Source organism: Triticum urartu, chromosome 1A, assembly GCF_056163025.1.
Source record: "Triticum urartu cultivar PI428250 chromosome 1A, HENAU_Tu73, whole genome shotgun sequence".
Lineage (NCBI taxonomy): Eukaryota > Viridiplantae > Streptophyta > Magnoliopsida > Poales > Poaceae > Triticum > Triticum urartu.
Window position 1 is genome coordinate 483,491,382 of NC_141873.1, and position 26,236 is coordinate 483,517,617.

Consider the following 26,236-nt stretch of genomic DNA (forward strand, 5'->3'; position numbering starts at 1 on the left):
TGCCGCCACCGTAGAATTCTGCCCGGGTTGAGTGCCAGCCATGAAGACTCCGACTCGATTCGGCGGCTCAAAGGGGTCCTGAATACTGCTGCCATCGGAACAACCCCCAAGCATGCCATCTTGTAGCTGATACAGAGAATCTGTCTCGCCTGTGGACGACGCACCGTCAGAACATATGGCCGTCTCACCACCGTGTATCGATCCTTCAGAAAATTCCCGTCCATGGATGCAACCCACGAAGGCCTGCCGCACGGCGGGTTGAGCCGGGTAGATCCAGCGCACTGAGCCGTCTCGACGAGGTCGGTGCAGATGTCCGGCTCAGGGCCCGGCTCGCCAATCCAGCCGATGAAGACTTGGATTCCGCCGAAGGGGACCCGGTATCCGTACTCAATTGAGCCGGCGTCGGGGCCCCAGCCTTCATCGTCGATGTAGAGCTTGCCGCGACGACTCTTGGTCATCCGGCCCTTCGAAGTTGCCCTTCAAGAACTCAAATTCACCGTGCACTGGCCCCACGGTGGCCGCCAACTGTCATGGAATTGTCATGGCAGATGTCCTAGCGAAAGGACTTAATCGTAGGGCCATCACAACTAGGAAGCTTAAAGGGGTTAATCGGGACAAAGGACACGAGAAGGTTTATACTGGTTCGGCCCCTTACGGTGAAGGTAAGGCCTAATCCAGTTGATGTTGTATTGCTAGGTTTCGATGACCAAGGAGCGAATCCGCTAGCTTGGCTATCAATCTGTTGTCTCTTGTCCTAAGCCGCCGCCGGGTCGTCCCCTTATATACACGGGTTAACGCCTGGCGGCCTACAGAGTCCCGACCGGCTCATAAAACGTGTCCGGCTCGATGACTTCTTTTATATGCCTTTCTTTACAAGTCTTTCTTTACGTATGGCGGTTTACAATATTGGGCTTTAAGCCGCCTCTGGGCTTAGGCCTTCTATAATTCTTAATAAACTATCACCTTGAATGTTTACTAGGCTTCTTTTGTAACTCGCCATTGGGGTTGACCCGGCCCCTCCTGGGCGGGTCATACCTGGTAGCTATATCCCCAACAGAAGGCGAACAGCTGATTCCATGGCTGATCGAAGCTCTGGCACACATGACGACGTGAACTTATCCACGTAGTAGAATCTGGAAACATTTGCACGCTCCTGGCACACTCGAGCATCTTCAGCGCCAAAGGAAATAAGTTTTTTTTTGAATTTTTGAATTTACTGCTCATATCATGTGCATGTGATCCCAGACACCAAACCTCCCTCCTCCAACACAACGGAAATATTGTCAACCGACACCAATCATATTTTCCAAATGGTTCACTGATCAATGCTAACCATGAAACCGAACTCAGCGCAATAGAGGTGACATCATAAAACCTTTTTTGTCTAGCATCCTTTCTTAAACCAAGAAAGTCGACAAAAATTTCCAAGTACTTGACCAAAAGCAGCAAGGCACAAGTACTTTATACAGGTTTTTGAATGCATAGGGTCTGATAGCATGAATTATCCATATCCTACCACTTACATTTAAATTAAATGAAGCGAATTTCTTCCCATAACAAAGGAAGGTCTGGCAGGCTAAGGGAAGGTCAAATACCAACACTCATAGCATGGTACCATAAGTAAATTATTATATAATAACGCATGATAAATAGATAGTCAATATAGATACCATATATAGTTACATGACAATGAACAAGTGTCCGTACATGTTACTCCGTATCTGAGAAGATAATATATATGATGATAATTTAGTACTTGGTATGTAGTAATTTTCTTCTTTTGCGAATGTGGTATGTTCCACAAAAACATAAACTTCTTGTGGTTGGATGGCTGGCAAAACTAGAAGTTTTCCTTGTGGAACTCAAACCGTGTGCTTGTTTTTCTCGAGAGATCCTTTGCAAGATAGCGCAATTCATTTGTCAGCGCCGGCATGCCGCAGTAGAACACTCCTGCGATATCCAAGAAACACAAGGTTAGTGTCAATTCAGAAAAGCAATGCTATGTATGCACAAAAGTTTTGCTGGTTGATTGATCATGTTGTTCTTATGCAGTGGACTCAGACGACAAGCTCATGCCTTGATTGGTATGTCATAGTTGGGTAAGAGAGATTATCCACGAATACTATATATGTGCACGAGGAAATTTCACAAATACACAATATTCGGGACCGACGTAACAGAAAATTACAACTCTAAGGGATTTTAAAAACCACAACTCTAGGACTAATCAGTAACAAAAAACACAGATTGCTTCGTTTAGTCACTTAATGAGAAATATGACGTGCGGATCTCATATGTTAAGTACTAGCGGGACAGTTGGCTTGATCTAGAAAAATTATAATAATTGAAGTTCTTTTAAAAAAATCAAAATTTTCAAAAAATCCCAAAAAAAAGGAAAAAAATTGAAAAAAATAACAAAAAAAAGTGTAGCACAGTCCAACTTTGTTGATCAATCTGGGAAAATTTCAGCCTATTTTACTTTGCCGTATGAAAGTATGGACGATTTTTGTATGAACGTGAATGAGTTGACTTACAAAAACTGTCCAAATTTAAAATGGCTAAGTAAAATAGGCTGAAAATTTCCCAGATTGATCAGCAAAGATGGACTGAATTACTATGTTTTTTTAGTTCATTTTTTTAACTTTGGTTTTTTAAAATTAACACATGGTGCCCACATGTTATATTTCTCATTAGTCCTAGAATTGTTGTTTTTGTTAAAATACCCCCGAGTTGTAGTTTTTTGTTACCTCAACCTCAAATGTTGTATATTGTGTAATTTTCTCTATGTGCATATACCCGAGCTCAACTAACTATGCGTGTATTGATCATTTCTATCTAGACTATGGTTGTAACTCCAAGATGCAGCTTCTCGAGCATGCTAATTGTGCTACGCACAGAAAGTGTGTGGTGCTAGAAATTGTCGTGACTGAATATATATGTATTCCTTCCGTAAAGTAATATAAGACAGTTTAGATCTAAACGATCTTATATTACTTTACTTTATGGGGGAGTACTTCTTTACTAAGCCCCAAATGTTGTGTATTTGTGCAATTTACCCTGGATGACCCTGCCTACCAGTAGGCCAGCGTCGTAGTAGTTTCGTATTGGAAAACAGAAGGAGTAGTAGTTAGTTTCTGTACGGTACTGACCGACGCGTTTTCCTTGGTTCTCCTGAGCGATGCGCTCGTAGGCTTCACGCCAGTCCGCTCGCCCGAAGGTGGTCTTGACTCGGCTGCCGGAGATGATGTCAATGCCGTGCTTGGCATAGTACAGGGACTGGAGAATGGTGAGGGGCGCCGACCGGGCGTCGCCCTCCTTGTGGACGCTGGTGCAGTGGGTGTGGAGCTCGATGATGCCATCCTTGTCGGTCTCGGCCACCTCGTCCATGATCCCACGGAACCACTCGAAGGAGCCTTGCTCCCGGGTGGTCCAGTAGAAGTAGGCACGGCGAGTCTTGAACGACGTCGGCGCGCTTGCGTCGCCGGGGTTGCCAAACTCGATGTCCCCGAGCCGCTTCGTGTTGTTGATGATGTCCTTGATGATCGAGATCATGGGCGTGGCACCGATGCCGAGTCCCACCAGAAGCACAACCTCGTACCGCTTGTAATCCTCCGCGGGTGCACCATACGGCCCATCGATTAGTATCTTGGGGAATCTGCAGCACGAGCACGAGTATTTATTTTTTCAAGATTCACATGACCAAAGACAGCAATTGCGTGAAGAAAACATATGGGTAGCAGATGGATTTTATTAACGCATAGTTGCAGTAGGAAGGGAAAATATTCTTTCCGGTCCATAAAACTGTTCTTATTGTCTCTTATATATGACCGTTCATCCTCCTGACAAAACCCGGGAATCCTCTGACCCGGCTTTTAAAAACTCGTCCTTAGAATCTGAAGTCCAAACTCAGCCCAAAATAAATAAGCAATGACAGTTTCATGTATAAAAATACCAATTTAACTATTTAGCCTGCTATTTTCACTAAACCCTAGTTTCGAGCTATTTCATACTTTCGGGCTTGGCGTTTGGACCTAAAACTGTAGCCTAAGCTTGGCCCCTATAAGCAACAACTGGGAGATGCCACTATACTAGTCCAGCCCAACCATCGGACAATTACACCTTAATATTTTCCATATATCAATCAATCCATAAAAAAATGACCCTGATAAGTGTCACATATGTGGCACGAAGCTATTCCATCCCGATGTTTTTTGATGACAAGTTTAGTTCCTAAGGATAGCAACTTTAGTTGTGAACTATGTCAACTTTCTGTTGGATGGTAGGTTTCAGTTTTTTTTTATGTTTTTATGGCAATTTTAGTTGTAAAAACGTCAGGGCATTGTTACTTTGTGCCATACATGTAACACTTATCATTTGAGAAAAGAAAACATATCAATCAATCAAACAAATCATCCATCGATACTGGAAGATAGGCCTAGCAAGTCGAATACAGGAAAGTCCCAAAGTCATTGGACTAAACTGTGGTTGGCCAAGGTGCCGGCAAAGGTGTGATCGTTTGCATGGCATCTAGTAAAGAAAATAGCATCCCTACCGGTGAAACTCTAAAGAGGAGGAATATATCCGAGGATGATCTATGTGCGATATGCAATGCATCAGTATGGCATCACGCTTTACTCGATTGCCATATGTCTAAGTGTGTATGGGCACTTAGGAAGGAGGAGCTTGTGGAGCATATAAGACTTTGCAAATCTCCTCGTAACCTTGTGGGTGATATGGTAGGCGAGACGGAAGTGAAGCATGAACAAATCTTTCAGAGTTCACTGTCCACAAGGCTATTCGTTCTGAGATACTCGAAGGATCTCGAGCTTACCCTGGAGAAGAAGATGGCTTATTTTGCTGTTTAGAGGTCGAGTGAACCAAGGTGGATTAAATCCCTAGATGGAGGGCCAAAGATAAATGTTGACGTAGTTGTTTCTCAACATAGTGAGAGAGGTTGTTGTGCGGCAATTTGCAGGGATGGTCAAGGAAGATACATGGGAGCATCGATGACCTTTTTTCAAGGTCTTATTGATCCGGAGATTCTAGAAGATCATGCTTGTTTCGAAGCCCTTTCTCTTGCTACATATCTATACATCCAAAGGGTGAGGATAGCTAAAGATTGCATCACAAAGGTATGTCCGATCGAATCAATTTCGAACTCATGACCCGAGAGGAGAAAATGGGACCGGATTTCACGGGAAAAAGTCAACTTTTGCTCATACGTACATACCTTGGGTTGGACTTGGCGTCGTCGCGGTCATACTCTACCTGTCGAATCTCGTTCTTCCTCTCTGTGTTCGGGCAAACCTACAATTTGTGCACACACGTTTAGGGATAGATATGTTTTTGGAGCTTTTGGGGTTGACGATGATGGGATCAATGTCACTAATCACAACAGTACCTTAAGGAAGGCGTCCCTGAGGTCTTCGGTCCAGTCACCAAGCGCCTTGATGTGGACGCTGACGCAGTCGTCCTCCGGCGCCGATGTGATGGAGAACGGGTGCCTGAACGCTCATTCAGTTCACCCATTAGAGAAATCGCTATTTCATTGAGGGGTTGTTTTGTTTGAGAATAAAATTGTCACATATGAGATCTAGAAAAAAGATGATCAATTTAAGTGAGTGTTTGGTTCAATGTATCCTTGCGTATTCGCAAAAAAGAGTAAGTGTTTGGTTCAAGTTACACCTTAGTCCAGACTAGAGGCTAAGACGCGCTTCACCGTGCCACTCTTCATTTGTGGGATTAGCTCTTTTATATCTAGAATATTCTTACAATAAGTAGTTTTGCTTTTATTTTATCTCTGTTGGCTTGTGTCTTAATTATGTTCTGGCGGTGTTCTTTTTATATATCATATTGGGTTGCTGTTTGAGATATTATTTGTTCTGAGAGGAGAAGTTGTTTGATGTGTGGTTGTGGTGTCTTTACATGTTTCGACCTCGGGGTCAGCCGGTCGTAGTTGTTTGAGCCTCTTGGGAGCTCCTATTCCATGCTAAAACCGTGAAATTGTTGTTTCACATGGGCCTGCGGACGAAGGTCTCGCTCGTTCAGCTCGGCTCTCCGCATCTCTCGCTCGTTTAGCTTTTTTCAGCTCGCCACACTACTAGCTCAAAAAACTAGTTATCTTTTTTTAAATGTAGTTGAATTAAAAGATGTTCAAGGGTTTTTAAAATATTGTAAATTTTAAAAAATCAGGAGTTTTAGAAAACATTCATGAATTTAAAATTTATTCATGGATTTGAAAAATGTTTACAAATTAAATATAATTTCGGATTTATGAAATGTTCACAAACATTAAAAATGATCACAAAATTCAAGAATATCAGTGAATTTAATCAATATTAATGAATCTGAAAAAGTGGATTTTAAAAAATGTTTATGTTTTGATGTTCACATATTTTAATAGCGTCATGAATTAAGATGTGAGAAAAGTAAAAATTAAAAGGAGAAGGATAAATAAAATTAAACATCACACACCCTCACATGCGAGGCCCTTAGCACCTCACAACCCCTGGAGCAACATGACACTTCGAATCAAGAGAGCTTAGAGCATCTACAATCACAATTGCTTAAATTGGCTTCCCCGGTCAGTGCCTAGTCATGTCCGTTTTGAACCCTCACTTTCCTTGCAAAACAATCACTCTTCGTATTATCTCATATTGTTCAGTCAAATCCATATAATTGGTGGAGAGGAAGAGAGAGAAAAGAAAGAAAAAGTAAAGAAAGAGAAAAGATGGTCCACAGTGGGCCAAATCCTACGTGGCATCCTCCAGGACACACCCGGACATCCCCATATCTTTCCCATGTATGACTTGGATATGGGGATTTGTGGATTGTCCGGACACGCCCGGACAAAGTAAGAATTACGGTTGGGTGTTTTTTTAGCCTATCTCCTACCCGAACAATGACCGGGCTGTCCAATGGGACGTTTGAGGGTTCTGCTTGTAGATGCTCTTAGTATCTCTATAGATAGATGTTTTTCTTTGTGCCACACTAACAATATCTTTGATTTGTGCCAAAGATTTGCCATGGCAAAAAGTTGGCTAGCCAAAAAATTAATTGAGGTTTCGCTTGCCAATGAATTGGCCAACATTAGCAATCATCCAAACAAAGACCAATACTTCGGCCATGACCAAAAAGTTGGCAGGGTAGACATTGGTGGCAATCCAACACACCGTAAGATCCCATGCCATGTACGCTTACAAAGGGTGCGAACTTGTGACTTCAGTTTTATTAAACTACATTATATAAGTTTAATAAAAATATATAAAAAGTGTGATGTTGTTAGTCCTAAAATCAAACAGCCCCTAAGTGAGGCGGCCAGCCGGAGATGTTTGTAAGTTTGTTGCATCTTACCACTCAAATTTTGAGACGTCTGGGCATTTGATGAAGATGTATTGTCCGCCCTTGAACCTGAACCCCTCAGGCTTGGACATGTGCAGGGACAGCAGGCTTGCGGGGTGCGGGTGCACGGCCACCTTGATCTTCTCCACCAACCGCACCCTCGATCGCAGTGTTCGCGTCAGTCGTTCGCACGCGTACACAACAATTGGCACTGTCAGGTACATCCACGTCTACACGCACCACAAATAGTTCCAATCAATACTCAATTGTCAGTCAGCTATGGCCGATCGAACCCAGAGATTTATTCTTTTGAGTGCAAGCAAATTTTTTGGCTTGGACAATTCCCGCGCAAATTCGAAGAATTAACTATTTTTCTAAAGATATATTGAGATTCCATGTATTGAAATTTTTACAAGAGCTCCCCATTCCACAAGATTGATGTGTTAACGTACCGTCTTCTTTTGCCACTTCTTGGTGAGGTAGAGGAAGTGCCCGTGGACGATGAGCAGCGCGTAGACGATGGCGAAGAGATGATGGGTGTACAAGAAGGCATTGTACCCAGTGAAGCGATTGAACGAGGCGTTGATGAGCATAGTGAGGCGGTTGTGCGAGGCACTCATGGACCGGGTGAGGCGGCCGAGCAGCCCGGGAAGGCTATTTGGATTCTTGGACTCAACGATGCTCTCAGACTTCTTTGGCTTGGGGCGTCGGATTTCTCTTTTGCGGAACCACCCCGTGGCGAGTGTGAAGGTGATGGCCATAAGCACCAACATCACTAGCCCGCTCCACCCTTCTGTGCCCTTCACAAACCACCAATAGTTGGGCGGCTTCACGTCGCCGAAGAATGGCTTCATGGGCTCATACTCGTCATTAGTGGCGTGCACCAGCCTCGGGAAGTCGCACGCCAGGTGAGAGATGATATGAAGCCCGGCGCCGACGAAGATCCCCACGGCGATCACCTTGTGGAAGTTGAGGTTGTCGTTAAATGGCACGAACCGTCCGAGCGTGGTGCGGCTCCGAAGCCACGTGATGGTGTTGCGGCACACAGGAAGGAGAGTGAGCGCCATGTTGAACTTGAGTGTCTCGGCGCCACCCTTGGCCACACACACGCAGTAGCCCATCACCTTGAACACAGCGTGGTGGCGGTACTGCATGAACTTCCAAGCGAATAGCCCCGCGCAGATAGAGAGCCACAGGAGCATCACCCAGCAGCGGCGCCAATTGTCCTTCAGGAAGTATCGGGCGCGGCAGTACAACTGCTTGTACCAATTGGGCTCCGGCAATTTACTGCCGTTGGTCATTGTCTCGCTTAACGGCTTCAGTAATAGCATCTCCAAGCTGTGCAGCTGCAAATTAATTCTTTGCATCAGTTACATTGTTGGTCACAGGGGCGAATCTAGTGGGTGCCAGTGCCGGGTGCAGGCTACTTTTTACTCACTAGATTCGCCCCTGTGACCAACATTCGCCCCTGTGACCAACAATGTAACTGATTTAAAGAATTAATGGTGAGAATAATATACTACACTAGACAATAATTTCCGAACAACACAATGCTATTTGAAGAGTACTATTTGCTAGGATTATGATGATACTTAATCAAATTACACTACTACCTCCTTTCCATTTTATACGACTTATCTCAAAATTTTCATTTTTCCGTTTCATAAGTTTTATTTTTATTGCTCCTCACCACATGTTCAAATTTGAAGGTGCATTAAGTTACTGTATGCGAGGATTAAAGAAAAACTCATCAATGCATGTAATTTTTTTTTAGATATTTACGCATGCATGCATTGCAAATAATACATTGGTAACATTTTTTATGAAAAATAATCGCATTAATTGAGTACTTTTGTAAAATACAAAAAAAATATTCCACCACTTATCATCTATCTTAGTTGGCGAGATTTTTGAATTGAACACTATAAATTGGCCGGAAGATAGTATTTAGCACCCTAATATAGCAATTCTACGCATCAGAGTTAATTACCTCGATGTAGCCAAGGCCGTGGGGGTCCAACTCCTCCATGATGAGCTTGACATACTCCTTGTACTGTTGTGCGGTTATTGTTAGATGGTTCGCCGACGCGCTCAACGTGATGATCTGCAGACCAGATCAGAATAGCCCTCATTGATGTGCAAATGTGCAATGACAGTCTTTTTGAGCGATGACAGTCTTTTTGAGCGAGAATCGTTCATCGTCGAAAATAAGAGAACACACACCCCCTCCATTCCTGTTGTTGGAGAATGGAGATGCCTGAATGAACCAGTGAAAGAGTAGTTGGAATTCACCTGTTTGACCTCCGCCTCGCTGATCCTCCCGTCAGCGTTCTTGTCCACCCTGTTGGTTAGTCAAAGACATTCACTTACGTACTTCACCTTTGACCATGATCGACAAAATACATGAGTTACACAACACAGAATGGTTTTGTTAATAAAATGATTTACCTGACGCATCAATCAAGGACTAATGTTTACCTTTGCTATATAATTAAAGAGCCCCGCTCCGGTACATTCCCCACTAGACGTATAACAGGCAATATGGACTTTCTAAAAGTCAAACTTTGTAAATGTTAACCAAGTGTGTAGAGAAAACTATTTATATATGCAACACTGAATATATAAGGTTTCGTCAAGGGGATCCGCTCTCCCCGTTACTCTTTGTCATTGCTATTGACCCTCTACAAAAGATCCTCCAATTGGCCATGAGCAAGGGGCTCCTTCACAAGATTCGTGGGCGCGACGCCTTGGTGCGGACCTCTCTATATGCGGATGATGCGACGGTGTTCATGGCGCCGATCAAAAAGGACATTGACAATCTTTTCGACATCCTCAAATACTTCGGCCAAGTCATGGGCTTGTGCACCAACGCCCACAAGAGCTCGGTAGTTCCCATCCGGTGCAACCACATTAATTTGAACCGCATTCTCCAAAGCTTGCCAGCCACGAAGACATCCTTCCCTATGCGATATGTCAGTCTCCCGCTCTCGGTTTGGAAACTTAAAAAGGTGGACTTCCAGTTTTTCAAGGACAAGGTGGCCATGAAGCTCCTCCCTTGGGAGGGCCAAAACATCACAATCATCGGCCGCACGAGTCTTGTCAAGTCAGTGCTTACCTCCCAAGTGGTGTTTTTCTATTACACCTCTAATCGTTATGCCAAGCATGCTTCGCAACACTAACAAGCTTGAGAGGGCCTTTCTTTGGTATGGGTCAAACAAGACAACCGGTGCAAACTGCAAAGTAATCTGGAACAACGTATGCTGCCCCTTGGCCTATGGGAGTCTTGGAGTCCTCAACACCAACAAATTCGCGTAGGAACTTAGATTGCGATGGCGTTGGTACAAATGGAAAGAGCCAAGCAAACTTTGGGTGGGCATGGGCAATCCTTGTGATGAGACAGACCTTGACTTCTTCTATGCATACACCATCATGATAGTTGGGAACGGCGCCAAGACCCTCTTTTGAGACTCCCCTTGGGCTTTTGGGACGAAGCCAAAGGATATAGCTCACATATTTTTGAGGCGTCAACAAGGAAACCACAGAAAGTTCGGGAAGCTCTCAAAGACAATGTTTGTATTTCAAATCAAGCTCAACAACGCTTTCTCATGGAACCACTTACATGAGTTTGTGGCGCTTTGGTCCCTAATACAGGACTTTCAGTTGTATGAGCTCGTGGATGATGATATCTCTTGGAAGCACACGACTAGTGGCCATTACTCGGCGACGTCTGCTTACAATGCCCAATTATTGGGACTCATTTTCACTTTCTCACCTATGGAGCATGGCGGTTTGGAAGGCTCCCCCCAAAGACAAAATTATTTGCATGGTTGGCAATCCAAGATAGGATTTGGACCGCCGACCGCTTGGCCAAGCGGGGATGGCCAAATTGCGGTCTATGTCCTCTATGTAGGCCGGAATAAGAATCCAGGCCACATCTTTTTCTATAAATACCCTTTCACCCTTCGCCTCTGGAACATTGTCAAGGCTTGGCTGCAACTTGGACACATTGACACCTCTTTGTAGCACCTATAAGATTCCGTCAAGGATTGGTGGATCAACTCTTCAGGCGATAACATACCTAACACGAAAGCTATGGCTTTCCTCACCATGCTTGTGTGTTGGACGATTTGGAACGAGCGTAATGCCTGCACATTTTGACAAAAAAGCGCTTCGCCACCTATCCTTTTACGCCTAATTAAAGATGAGGCCAAGCTTTGGGCCAAAGAGGGAGCAAAGAAGTTATGGAGTTTCATTTGAGAGAGTAACAATTTGGGTTGTAAAGGTGTTTTCGTAACACAAACTCTTCTCCTTAATTAATAGATGAGGCAAAGCTTATGCCTACGTTTCAAAAAAATAAAAATAAAACTTAAAAGTAAAATATGAAATTACATGTTATGACGAATCTAAAGATATATGTTTGGCGTTCCACATGTAAATATTGTTCTCCATAAGCTTGGTCAAACTTGATGAGGTTTGACTTTTAGAAAAATTATGTGAACTTCATTATGGAACGGAGGGAGTAATGAATAATGTTCACTACTTGATGTCATGCCGACAATAATTAAAATTATATAAATTTATAACATATACACTATGCACCCGAAAGAGGTAAATAGACCGGTAGTCATAAAACTTTCACGCGATGATCAGTATGGTGCACAAACTTGCAAAATATATGTTTCTGGTCATCAAACTTGCACGGACATCCATATACAATCACATTTCGCATACGCGGGCGTATTCGTGGCCTACATGGCATGCCAGCATGGTCTAGGCCTGCCATCTGCTGCTGTCGCATGATAGATTTGCAGAAAAGCCCTTATCCTTTTATTTATGTATTAAGCCCCTAAAATAAAAATAAAAAACATGAATGGCGGGGTTTCAAAGCCGCGAGCTGCCCCTAGTAGGGTCGGGTGGACAACCACACCAAACCGATGATCATTGTTGTTACGATAGCATAACTAATTCCTTTATTATATAAACACGGACCGAAAAAATAAATTTTAAAAAAATGTAACCCAAAAAAGAGAACACTGTGGCTCGACCATGCATGTGACCTCGTGGTCAACGTTAACTAAGATTACCACCATGCTACGACAACACAGCATGTCCAGAAGGGGTAACATTTTTCATGTTGTTAGTCCTTCTCGTTCTAGTTCTACGTAAGTTTGTGACATTTAAAAAATGTTTATGTGTTACAAAAAAAAGGTACGTATGTTTAAACATTGTAAAACATATTTCGAAAGTAGTATCATATAGCATCATATACATGTACCAGCAGCCTAAACTTGAAAGTAAAGTGAGAAGGATGAACTAAGAGTTCTCTTAACTAGACTTGTGCATGGACAACCCAGCCCGGAGACATGTGCATCCGGGCCGGGCTCCGGCTCCGTTTTCTTCCCCGAAGCCCAGCCCAAAAGCCCGAAATGATCATAGATGTATATTTTATTTAAAATATAGGCATATTCTATTATGTTAATACCCCGGATATTGTTTATTTAATTGGAAAATATAACGGTTCATGTGTTTCAGGCCGGGCCAGGCCCGGGCTGGGGATTTTTTTCTTTGGGCTTTGACAAGCCTGGCCTAAACCAGGCCCAGCCCGGTGAATGATCAGGTTTACTCTTAACTAATGCGGTGGGTTTTCCTAAAAAAAACTAATGCGGTGGGCGATTGTAAAAAAAACCCAATGCGGTGGGCCGGAGTTTATAATTAGCGTACATGTCGAAGAAGAGCTGCAGGCGGCTCTTGATGCTGGGGTCTGAAATTTGGTCCCAGAACTCACGCAGCTGCGCCTTGTCGATGCTGCCCCCGGAGATGCCCCGCCGCCTTGCCAGCGTGTCGAACAGCTCGCCGGCGAACGCGACCTCTTTCATACCTGCAAAATTGTTTGATCACAGTGATATACACAACTAATCAGGCACGAGCGAACTGTGTTTTCGATTGAGATAAGGCGGAGCGAGGCGAGGCGTTTGACGTACCGATGCACTCGCCGAACATGGAGCGGGGGAGGAGATCATTCTGGGAGTTAGTGTCGAAGAACCCGGCGGCGCTGGTCCATCCTTTGGAGGCGTCTGTCTCGCTGATGAACTTGAGACCCTCGAGCGCCTGCGCGGGGGCGGACGACATGGACCTGTCGAGGCGGCTCGGGCCGCCCCCGCGCGGCGCAGGCACGGGCTCGGTGAACCGCGCGGTCTTCTGCGCCGCGGAACGACTCCCCGGAGGCACGGCTCTCTCGTGCTCGCCCCCGCTGGCCTCCACGATCTCCCCCACTCCGGCGTCGTCATCGCCCACCCGGCTAGGCATGTCCGGCCGCCGGTTCTAGCTCGTCCCCAGGAAGTCAGCCAGCGGATGGAAGCACGCACCCTGCCTCCAAGAAACCGCAGCTAATGCGGAGGCAGAACTCAGCCAGCGCACGCGCGCCGGAAATTCGCCGCCGGAGGTTTGGTTTCCGCTCGGGCGGCAGCAGCAGCCGAAGCAGTAGTTGGAAGAGGGATCGGATGCGTGTGATGAGACCCGAAGGGGCGGGTGGGAGATGGCTATTTATAGGGGACGGGTGGTTGATCTGCTAGCCATAGCCATGGTGCAGCTTAGTGGTACGGTGTGAACTGTAGGTTGGAACTGAATGTTGACTGTCATTGTGGTTGTTGCTTGTTGCTTGTTGCTTCATGATTAGAGCGGAATGTTCCGACTGGCTTGAATAAAGTACATGATCCAAGTGGAATAATTCGTGTTTTTATATCCACAAAGTTGGGTCATTTATTTTGGAACAGAGGGAGTATGTATTTTATATCCACACCAATGAGTTATGTTGAAACCGTAGCTCGAGGAATTGCTCCATCCCCACTTCATCACCGCCTACCCATTTTTGCTCACTGCATCAAGTTGTTGGTACCATATTCTGGGAAAACCGGCAAGTAAAATAATACCGTATCTAAATAAGGATTATTTAAAAAAAAGTTCTTTATTTCAGGAAATTGTGTAAAAATCTAGTAATACGCATTCTAATTCTAGACGTTATTTTATGGGACGGAGGACTAGAAACTATTTGTAACACAGCCACATGCCTGTTAAAACATGCAGCATAAAAGGGAAAGCCAAAAGAGCAAGCCCTAACAACTATTTGAAGGTAGGATATATAGCAAACTATCCTATTAACATCTAAGCAGGTTCTTCGTACCGCCGGCATCTCCTCCAGTCTCAGCCCAAAGGACAGTGGCAAATGGAAGAAACCCAGCCGATGACAAAATCCACCTAAAGTGCACTACCTTAGGATTCTGCCATTTAGATGACAAGTGTCCCAGACTCTCAGGGCGTTGACTCGTATGATTTTCTGCTATGACAGTTGCAACCTACCTGCACAATCATGCTTTCTGTCGTGCATTATTCTAACCAGAGAAACTATATCTTTTGATTAAGCAATATGACATTTCTGTACAACCATTTAAGAGTCTTCCGATAACATTATCTGCTAATACACATAGCATTTCTCTAAATCTTTGATCTTTTCCTGTATCTGTATGTCCCTCAAGCTAACTAGAATTGATTGTTTAGTGATTACACAATGCTACTAGTACAATTCAAAGCTCTGTGCCTACCTATGTCCCCCCTTTTCTTTTGTTACGACAACATGTCTTAAACTCTTGATATACAACAACTTAAGAACATTTTGACATGCCGCACCTGCTTTGTAGCACTTCCCGGTTACATAAAGCCAGAGAGGACAATTGAGAGTTTCTGAAAGATTTTGTTGTTTATAGATGACAGCTAGCAGCTACTATACTTGAAGACTTTGAGTGTTATGCGAAGTCTTCCTATTCAATTTATAACGTTGGTTAAGACCTCATCCTATATTGGACTTGGGTAGTACCAACTGCAGGCCGGTTAAGCTATCATATTATTTCAATCCGCAACACAACAACCATCAATTCGATGCGTGGAAGTGTACTGCTTCGCAAGTTTGTTGAGCATCGGCATCAAGAGCGGTCGAGTCAACTGCACTTCTGTCAAAACAAGCATCTTTTATGATCTTATCTGATAAGTAACTAAGCTATTTTAATCCATCATCATGCCTGTTCATACGGCTGCAAGATTTGAATACCGGACGTCGTGTTCCCCACGGGAAACCGCACCTTGCTATCTCGAGATTAAATTTTTAGTTGATGACGCCATTTGATCAGTCTTGTTCCTTTAGTCCTTGCTGTGAAACAAGTCTTGTTGCGTCTTAGAAAATCATGTTCATTAGGAGGAGGAAGCTACGTGATGCTTTCGGAAATAAAAGAAAGGTGGTACGCGGTTTACATGCTCCACAGGGCATGCAGATCTCATTGCCATTTGAGGGGTGTTATAGCTGAGTTAATTAGTCCGAATTTGGTGGTGCCTCATGTCTGGTTCGATCTTATTGACACAGAAGGAGATTTGTGTGCATATGATTTGCAAAATTCCGTATATTAAAAAGGGCTCTTTTATGTGGCAGCCTTTAATTAATATGGACGGCCCATTTTCAGAACCTGTCACAACTGTTTTGCGGCGCCCAACCTTGCATACTTCTTCGCAGCTCCCCATCAAAATCTGAGCTGCGATGTCTCCGTCGCGGATGACTGAGTGTTTGGCATGATCTTCATGTGGCTTCGCAAGACCTCTTCGGTGTGCGTTGGGTTGGTGGCCATTTGTGGTGAAGTCAGAGTTGTTTGCTGGGAAGAAGGGATGGGCTGATGCTTACTTGAAGAGAAGCGATGGTGATGATGTCAATGCGCTGCGTCGACGAGGCCTTCTTCATAATGGTGTGTGTGGGGTATCTTGTGTGTTTGTGACAGTTTTTGTCCGATTTTTCGTTAATTAACTGAATAATTCTCTTCTTAATTAACATATGAGATAAATCTTTGCCATCATTTAAGAATGTTTTTTGACAAAGATTGATCAATATTGTTGTCTGAGGTGATTACTATATCTTGTCTTTTTGGAGAGAACATGAGAGCTTTATTCAATCTTCAAGTTTGCGGGGCTGCAGCTTTGAGCCTTTGATCATGGGTTTCAAGAGCCATACATGTTTCTCAAAGAAATGAAATCCAAATACTCACTCATGATGCCTTATTATCAATCCAAATGGTCACTCACGGTGCCTTATTATTAATCTAGGCACTCATTCCTCTCCTAGTCCACGCTGACCAAACGGGCTTCCTCTCCGGCCGTAACATCTCTGAAAATTTTCTGTACGCGGCCGATATCCTTCATTGCTGTGCCAAGCATAAAGCTCCCTCCCTGGTTGTCAAATTAGACTTTCGTAAAGCCTTCGACTCTGTTTGCTGGTCCTCCCTCCTTCGCACTCTTCGTACTCGTGGTTTCCCACTACGTTGGTGCGATTGGATCGAATCTTTGCTCTGCACTAGTTCAACTGCGGTCATGCTTAACGGTGTCCTGGGTAGATGGATCCAGTGTAAGAATGGACTACGCCAGGGTGATCCTCTCGCCCTACCTCTTCATCATTATCGCCAACATTCTTCAGCAACTTATTATCAAAGCCAATCAAGATGGGCTTCTCTTGCACCCTCTCAATCCCACCCTGCCCTGTCCGGTCCTTCAATACGCAGACGATACCCTCATTATTGTCAAAGCCACCCCCGAGGCTGCCTCGCACATGAAGCGAACCCTAGATAATTTTGCAGCTGCCACAGGTCTCCAAATCAACTTTCACAAAACCACCTTCATCCCTCTCAATGTGGACTCGGAACTTGCCACTAAAATGGCCTCGGACCTAGCCACTAACATCTCCTCCTTCCCCCAAACATATCTAGGGCTCCCTCTCTCCCCCTACAAGCTGCCCCCGTCGGCCTTCCAGCCAATCATTGACAGATGTGATATCTATCTCTCTGGCTGGGCTGCCCTCCTTCTCTCTCGCGGTGGTAAACTCGTCTTGTTGTCTGCTGTCCTTGATAGCCTGCCCACCTACTTCATGCTCTGTTTTTCTCTTCCTATTAGTGTTCTTGAAGCCATTGATAAACGCAGACGTACCTTTTTCTGGTCTAATGAGGAGATTTGCTCTGGGGTTAAATGCCTGGTAGCTTGGGATAAGGTTTGCACTCCAAAAGTCGCAGGTGGTCTAGGTGTTAAAAACTTACGTGCACAAAATTTTTGTCTACTGCTGAAATTTGCTTACAAGTTCATGCACTCCACCAACCTTCCTTGGAAAGATTGGATCTTACATCACTCGCCACTTCACATTGGTTTTGGTAGTAACAGCTCCTTCCTTGCAAAAACTATATTTAAACAGTTGCAGAGCCTGAGAGAGATTTCACACTGTATCATTGGTAATGGACAGTCCACTTTCTTTTGGTTAGATCGTTGGCTTCTGCCTGAGCCTCTGGCTATCATCTACCCTGCTCTCTTCTCCCACCACACCAAACAAAATGCCCTCGTAGCTAATATTTTACAGGAAGGGATTGAGCTTGCTCTTCGTAATCGACTAACCAATACTGCGGTCACAGAACTTGCCTCTCTCAACTCTTTGTTGCAGGATGTGTCTACCTCTCAGGAACCGGACACTAGGAGGCTGCTGAATGGTGAAAGTTTCACCACGCGAGGCGCATATGCTGCCCTATCCACCCAGCTCAACGACCAAGCCCTTGCCTTGGTTTGGGACTCAAGGGTGCCGAAGAGTGATGATCTTCGGTTGGCTATTTTACTTGGATCGCCTGAACACCAAGAAGAACCTGCGCAAGAAGCACCTCTTAAGCTCCGACACCTGTCCTCGTTGTAACAGCGCGGTGGAGGACCGTGACCACCTCTTCTTCACTTGTCCGGCGGCTCGCAGGGTTTGGCGTGCTACCGGTATTCAACCTCAGTTTTCTCCGATCGCTGAGTTCTTCACCTCCGCCTGGCCGCCTGCCCTGCCGTCCACAATCCGCCCCTTCTTGCTACTTCTCATTCTCTGGAAAATCTAGGATGCTAGGAACAAAAAAGTTTTCCAGAGTCTCGAGATTGATACGAGAGGTACGATCAAAGCGATTCTAGATGACCTTATTCTTTGGTCTCACCGTCTCCGGACGTCATTACTTAAGGATCACGCCGGGCTGTGGCGTGATTTCCTGTCCTCTCGCACTGCATGAGTTTTGTAAACATTTCACCTCTTTTTGAAATATATTCAGGTGGGGAGCCTTCCCCCCCCCCCCCCCCCCCCCCCCGGTGACCATTTCAAAAATCTAGGCACTAAACGGGAAAATGATGTCCTTTAATAATGTATTCGTCCAGTGGTCAGTTTAGTTTGTTCACAATGGTGCAGAAATGCACACGATGTTGGATGGAGGGCACAGTAAGAGAAGCCACAGTGTTAATCTAGGAGCTAAATTAACACGGTTCCGCAAAAGGATAAACCTCTTCTGGCTGGATGGCTTACAAAACTAGAAATTCTCGCTGTGGAACACGAATTTTGTGCTTGATTTACTTGAGAAATCCTTTGCGAGCCCGCGCAGCTTGTTCGTGAGCACCGGCTCGCCACAATAGAACACTCCTGTGATATCCGAGAAACACAGAGTTAGTGTCAGTTCCGAAAAGTAATGCTAATGCTATGCATGCACTAAAAATGTTGCTGGCCGATCGATTCTGCTGTTCTTAATTATTGACTGGATTGAGGCGAGAAGATCGTCATGCCTTGACTGATATGACTCAATTTGGCAAGGGCAAATATTCTAGGAGTAGTCCTATATATATATACCCGAGCTCAACTAATTTATGGTGGAGAACCTTGATGCTTCTATCTACACTTGACAGCTCAAATTTCGGAGGTGGTCGTAATTAACCATCGGCAAGTAGTAACAAAATTTTCTGCAGTGGTTGGGACTTGGGACTCAAAGGCGCAACTTCTCGTCTTCTCGAGCATGCTCGTCATGCTATCCAAACAAAGCGTGTGGTGCTAGAAGTTGCGAATGGCTGAATATGTACAGCAGTAGTATTGCAAAATGGAATGTAGTTTCGGTATGGTACTGACCGACGCGTTTTTGCTTGTTCTCGTCGGCGATGCGTTGGTAGACTTGGGCCCAGTTTGGCCGGCCGAAGTGGGTCATGACGCGGCTGCCGGAGACGACGTCGACGCCATTCTTGGCGTAGTGGAGGGACTGGAGCATGGCGATGAGCGCCGACCGGGCGTCGCCCTTCTCGTAGACGCTGGTGCAGTGGTTGTGGAGCTCGATGATGCGCTTCTCGTCGGCCTCGTCCACCTCGTCCATGACCCGGCGGAACCACTCCAAGGAGCCCTGCTCACGGGTGACCCAGTAGAAGTAGGCCCGGCGGGTCCGGAACGGGCTCGCGCCGCCGCCGTTGCCGTTGCCGGACTCAACGTCCCCGTCGAGCCGCCTCGCGTTGGTGATGATGTCCTTGATGATCGAGATCATGGGCGTTGCACCGATTCCGAGTCCCACCAGTAGCACGATGTCGTACTCCTTGTAATCCTGCGCCGGCGCCCCGTACGGCCCGTCGATCAGCACCTTCGGGAGGCTGCAGCACAGCAAGCACACGGTTACTTTCGGTAATTAAGCTGGTCATATTGATTGACCAAGATGAATTCACATGACCATAGATCACATAAGGAACGGAAACTTAAGGATAACATATACGTAGTAGATTTATTCACGCAAGAATGCATCACAGAGGGCGACTTAGCAAAATAGCACGAGCCGATAGTAAGTTTGGAAGCAATGGAGTCTTCAATCCCTTCATGAAGCTCAAAGTGTTGAAGAATTGTCTAGACATTGAAAATTCATTCATGTGCTATCAGTAATGGCATTTGCATGCATTTTTCGACACTAGTATGGCTGGGTTGGACCACTCCAGTCCAGGGGATGGCACATCAAATCAGTTGTGCTCCATAATCACATGAACCGAAATGAAAACACCAGGATGAATTTTCACAACCAAAAGGGAAACTATTTCACAAGCACAGGAAAATAGTCGCGTATGTACCTCGGGTTGGACATGGCCTCGTCGCGGTTGTACTCCGCCCGAAGAATCTCGGTCGTCCCCTCTGTCGGTGTTGGGCAAACCTGCGACTCGTACACAATACAACACTCTTTAACTTCTTTTTATATGAACGAGCTTTACTTAGAGGGTGATGAGGAGATCAACGCGACTAATCGCATTGGTATGTAGGAGTACGTACCTTTAAGAAGGCGTTCCTGAGCTGGTTGGTCCAGTCACCGAGCGTTTTGATGTGGACGCTGACGTAGTCATCCCCTGGCGCCGACGTGATGGAGAACGGGTGCCTGCACGTTCGTCTATTGATCAGACGGCCGGATTGGCCGATCGGTGATTAAACCAAGTGTGCCCGCCGGCTGCATGCAGCGTACATACCACTGGAATGGCGAGACGTCGAGGCACTTGACGTAGACGTACTGCCCGCTCTTGTACCTGAACCCCTGCGGCTTGGACAAGTGCAGCGACAGAAGGGTCGCCGGGTGCGGATGCACGGCCACCCTGACTTTCTTCACCGACCTCACGCTCGACCGCAGCGTCCTCGTCAGCCGCTCGCATGCGTACACGGTCATCGGCACCGCCAGGTACATCCACGTCTGCACTTAGTAGCACACGCATAGACATATATTGAGTTAATAATTAATAGTTCAACCTCTAGATGGGTGCATACGATATGCATGTGATTTTAGTATGTAGGTCATCTATTTGGCCAACTAAATATTAGTTGTATGTTATAGGTTTTAAACATATAGTTTTTTGGTCAAGTATTTGATTGGGCAAATCAATTGCCGATCTAGAAGTACAGACACTACTACTGCCTTTATTCCTGATTTAGTTATTACCTAAGCCCCCCCCCCCCCCCCCCCTACCTAAGTCCGAACTACCTTAAACACATCTATATCTATACCAATATAAAAAAACCCAAAGGGGCAGATCCAAATCATCTCGACCGTCAAATCATTTTATCTATCGGTTCAAATCGCTCCAATGTTAAGCACCAAACATGTTTAACGCTCTAATTACCCATCACTGCCGTTGGTTATAAACACGTTTTGACACAACGATATCCCATGAAATCTGTCATGTAATTAATATTCTACCATTCCCGCGTAAAAAGTAATTGATATCTTACCAAATACCAACGTGCAACATATCTTACCTAATATAACGTGCAACCAATATCCTACCAAATATAATGTGCATTGCACGTACATTATTACTAGTAATCTTAAGTGGGAACAAAATCCATACTACCTCTCTCCTTTTTACTAGCCCCTTGTATTTTGCGTCATATTATGATTATTATTTAACAGATATAATACTATAAGTTGTACTTAGCAAAGATAATATCATTCAACTCTACATTCAAATACCGAGTCCAAAAATATGATTTTTGTGACATGCATTAACATTTTGCTAATCAAGTTTTGACACAAAATATGACAGGGACTACTAATAAACTCACACGGAAGTATTACCATATTTCTGAAGTTGTTATGTACTCAACGACCACGAAACAGAGGTGACTCGATACTACTTTGTCCTAGAAGTACTAAGATGCATAACAAATACCCTCATACTTACCGACTTCTTTTGCCACTTCTTGTTGAGGTAGAGAAAGTGTCCATGGACAAGAAGCAGTGCGTAGACGACGAGGAAGAGGTGGTGTGTGTACCAGAAGACGTTGTACCCAGTGAAGCGGTTGAGCAAGGCGTTGACCAACCAAGTGAGGCGGCTGCACGAGGCGTTGACGAGCCCGGCGAAGCGGGTGAGCTCCCTAGGCTCGGGGTTGCTGTCGAGGCTCTCGAGCTTCTTGAGCTTGGGAAGGCGGAGCTTCCCCTTGCGGAGCGATGCCCTGGCGAACGTAAAGGCGACGGCCATGAGCGCGAGCATCACTAGCCCCGTCCACCCCTCTGTCTCCCTCACGAACCACCAGTAGTTGGGCGGCTTGGCGTCCCCGAAGAATGGCTTCATGGGCTCGTACTCGTCGTCCATGGCGTGCAGCAGCCGCGGGAAGTCGCATGCCAGGTGGGAGATGATGTGTAGCCCGGCGCCGACGGTGATCCCAACCGCGATCGCCATGTGGAACTTGAGGTTGTCGTTGAAGGGCACGATTCGTCCCGCAGTGGTGTGGCTCCGGAGCCAAGTGATGGTGTTGCGGCACACGGGGAGGAGCGTGAGCGCCATGTTGAACTTGAGCGTCTCGGCCCCGCCCTTGGCCACACACACGCAGTAGCCCATCACCCCGAACACGGCGTGGTGGCGGTATTGCATGAACTTCCAGGCGAAGAGGCCCACGCAGATGGAGAGCCACAGGAGCATCACCCAGCAGCGACGCCAGTTGTCCTCCAGGGAGCACTTGGCACGCTTGTACCACCGCCGGATGGGGCTGGGATCCGTCGTCGGGCGGAGACGCTGGCTCAGCAGCTTGCTGAGCTTGTGGCTGTTGGTTGTCGACTCGCTCGGCGCCTCCAGAAGCAGCATCTTCAGGTTGTGCAGCTGCAAACCAGTTATTACCATGAATTCTATGCATCACCGTCAGTAACACGAACCAATCTTGCATGGCAAATAAGGCCGTTGTTCTACCTCGATGTAGCCGAATTCGTTGGGGTCCAACGCCTCCATGATGAGACGTGCATACTCCTCGCACTGTCGCGGGGCCATCGTTAGCTTGTTCGCCGATACGCTCAACGTGATGATCTGCAGAGCAAACCAGTATAAGCCCCCCAAAAAGTCAATTTTCCGGCAAATTGCTCATGTTAAAAAAACTAAGACAATAAGATAATTACGCAAATGGATGCGAAAGACATGAACCAAACAAGGGCTCGTTGGTTTGGTCAGTACTCCCTCTGTTCAGTAATGTAAGAAGTTTCAGAAATGTCTTTTTAAACTGTTTTTGGTGTTGCCGGAAATGTTTGAAACGTGTTACGTTAGTGAACTGAAGGAGTAGTACGGCAGAACTTGTGGGAAAAGGACCAAAATCGGTCACGAGAACATGCTTACAAGCATGTCGTGCTGGTACGTTGATGACACCTATGTGCAGATGTGAAATGGCAATCTGGTCGAGCGAGTATTGTTCAACACGTCCATCGTTGAAAATCGCAGAACACACACCTTCCGTTTGCTATTTTTGGAGAATGAGGAGATGTTTGATAATTTATTTATTTTTGAAAAAAGAAGATTACCTTTGGCCTCTGCATCAAGCAATGCACACAATCATTTTATTAATTAAGGTATCAATAAAATATGAAACTCATCTCAGATACACAAACAAAAGCGAAAAAAAAAGCCACAACCGGCAAATATAGAACGCTTGAATGAACCACTGAAAGAGTAGTGAAAATTTACCTGTTTGGCCTCGTCCTCGCTGATCCTCCCGTCGTCGTTCTTGTCCACCCTGTTGGTTACGTAATCAAAGTCGTGATTCGTAACTTGTTGGTCTAGCAAGAGAGCTAAATTAAGTGGTTTTGGTTAAATAAATGCTACAATACTCCCTTCTTTCTCATACTCCTGATATTACTTAAGTACTTATGATACTCATAGCGGGAGTAACAAAATACTTCCTTCGTCTCATAATGTGAAGCATTAATACAACCAATATAGAGTAACATGCATGCTATATAGGTAAAAGGATGACGCGACAAGTAATTAAAGATGGAAGTGGCAAATGAAGTAACATAAGTATCATTCTTAAAGCTAATTAAGAAAAGAGTTAGGTACTCGTATTAGTTAGTGAGGGCTGCTTCAGTGTACGGCTCCTTTAAAACCAACTTGAAATGGGTACTTTTGAGCTTGATTAGTTATTAAAAAACGCTGACAAGATTAGATGGATAATTAGGTCCAAATCTATGGGGAGGACCGTAGTCTAGACTAATTACAGAACGTTGAAGATCTAGTATGTGCCTAGTCCTCGCAAAAAAATGACTCAAATAAACATAAAAAAAGGAAATACCTATAAGAATTTTCGCGTAAAATCAATGACATAGGACTTAGATGTGTAATACTTAGGGCACATCTAGTTGTGTCTTAGAGAAAATACAATAGTGGGTTATAAGCCTACTTACATGTCATTTTTGTCGATGTGAAGAAGAAAGACAAGTAAAAAGGAAGGGACTGTGCTCTAGTACCTAACTCTTTTCTTAATTAGCTTTAAGAATGATACTTCATTTGTTGGCGCATGAGGTAAAATCTGGGCGCAACAGCTACGCTTGTTGGAGTTTGTTAGCGCCTATACTAGGGGTTAGTGTTGGAACGGAGAATGCTTACGTGAGCTTTTTAATTTTATGATATTTATTTTATTTGCCTAAGCGCCTCTACAGGCACCTTGCATTGAAAATGCCCTAAAGGTGCTCCTAGTTAATACTAGTAAATGAGAGGAAAGAGGAAGAGAGAGAGTGAAAAAAAAACACTAGCCTAAGAGTAAACCTTATAGTCAACTTTATTGCATGAGTGAATGATATTATTTTTTAGGAATATTAGTGAATGATATTGTTAGCTTTTGATGACATGGCAGTCTTATATAGCCAGTTGTTGGCTATATTGTTAACACTGCAAAACCAAAGTAAACTGAGGAGGACGAAGTAATTAAGAGATAATGGAGTTGGCCGGAGTTTAATGAGCTTTTACATGTCGAGGAAGGTCTGCAGGCGGCTGTCGAAGCTGGTGTCTGAAATTTGATCCCAGAACTCACGCAGCTCCGACTTGTTGATGCTCTCTCCGGTGATGTTCCGCCGCCTTGCCAGCGCGTCGAACAACTCGCCGGCGAACGCGGCCTCTTTCATACCTGAGAAATTGTGGAACTGTAAGTGAAGACGCAGCCGTACACACAATTAATCGGTCCTGATCGCATAATATGTTTTACTTCGAGGCGAGGTGTTTTACCGATGCACTTGCCGAACTTGGAGCGGGGAAGGCGCCCATTCCTGGCTTTTTTGTCGAAGATCCCCTCGGCGGCGGTCCACTCGGCGGAGCCGTTAGTGCCGCTGATGAACTTGAGACCCTCGAGCGCGTGCGTGGCGACGGGCTTCGAGTTGGACCTGTCGATGCGGCTAGGGCCGCCTCCCCGGAGATTGAAGGACGCGATCCGCCGGAGCCCCTGAGACACTTGCTCGAACCGCGCTGAGGCGTTCCTGAGCACGCCATGGCCGTGCGAGGACGACCGCTTCTCCGGCGTCACAGTCGAGTCCCCGCCTCCCGCCACCGGCTTCACGCTTCGCACCACCACCGAGTCGTCCAGCACGTCGAGCGTGATCTCCACCTCGTCGCTGTCGCTGCCGCCCCCGCCTCCGCGCGGCCCGGACACGGGCTCCGCGAACCGCTCGCTCTTCCCCGGTGGCAGTACTCTCTCGTGCACGCCGCCGCTGGCCTCCACGGGCTCCCCCGCTCCACCGCCGCCCCCGGAGTCGGCGCCCACCCGGTTAGGCATGTCTGGCCACCGGCTTCACCCGTTTGCACCCAGCCTCCGAAAACCGCAGCTAATGCGGAGGCAGAACCTAACTCGCCCGCTCCGAAACTCACTGCCGGAGGTCTCGTGCCGGCACTCGGCACAGCCGGCAGTAGCAAAGGAGGAGAGATGGGATGCGCCTGATGAGAGCCAGGGAGACGAGTGGGAGGTGACTATTTATAAGGGACGGATGCTCCATGCACTATAGCCACTGTAGTGGTGCGGTGTGAACTGTAACTTGGAATGTTGTTGACCTATCATTGTGGTCTGTTTGCTCCATATGATTCGAATGGAATGTTCCACTTGCTTGAATAAAATACATCCAGTGGAATGAAACATTCCGCTACTGCGTCAAGTTGTTGCTACACTCTTTCTAGGAAAGGCAGTAGGTAAAAGTTTAAAATAACTGACTGAATTATTTCAGATAATTGTGCAGGAATTATCTGTTGTAAGTATAGAATTATTTGTTTCTGCAATTCTACTACAGTG

General features: G+C 45.6%; 2 protein-coding genes across 2 annotated transcripts; both read right to left on the minus strand.

The window, feature by feature from the left end:
• Positions 1-1,643: 1,643 nt before the first annotated feature.
• On the minus strand, positions 1,644-13,965 carry LOC125528737 (respiratory burst oxidase homolog protein B). The gene is made up of 10 exons (XM_048693178.2): positions 13,323-13,965; positions 13,063-13,219; positions 9,634-9,682; positions 9,332-9,445; positions 7,794-8,687; positions 7,354-7,571; positions 5,402-5,504; positions 5,231-5,307; positions 3,150-3,655; positions 1,644-1,950 (listed from the first exon to the last, which is right to left on the minus strand). Exons 1-10 carry the CDS (start codon positions 13,645-13,647, stop codon positions 1,841-1,843), a joined length of 2,553 nt encoding a protein of 850 aa, XP_048549135.2. The 5' UTR covers positions 13,648-13,965; the 3' UTR covers positions 1,644-1,840.
• Positions 13,966-18,567: 4,602 nt separating this feature from the next.
• On the minus strand, positions 18,568-25,882 carry LOC125528736 (respiratory burst oxidase homolog protein B-like). Its single transcript, XM_087526445.1, has 10 exons — positions 25,186-25,882; positions 24,931-25,087; positions 23,653-23,701; positions 22,891-23,004; positions 21,889-22,803; positions 20,683-20,900; positions 20,492-20,594; positions 20,296-20,375; positions 19,325-19,830; positions 18,568-18,847 (listed from the first exon to the last, which is right to left on the minus strand). Exons 1-10 carry the CDS (start codon positions 25,727-25,729, stop codon positions 18,738-18,740), a joined length of 2,796 nt encoding a protein of 931 aa, XP_087382571.1. The 5' UTR covers positions 25,730-25,882; the 3' UTR covers positions 18,568-18,737.
• Positions 25,883-26,236: the final 354 nt, after the last annotated feature.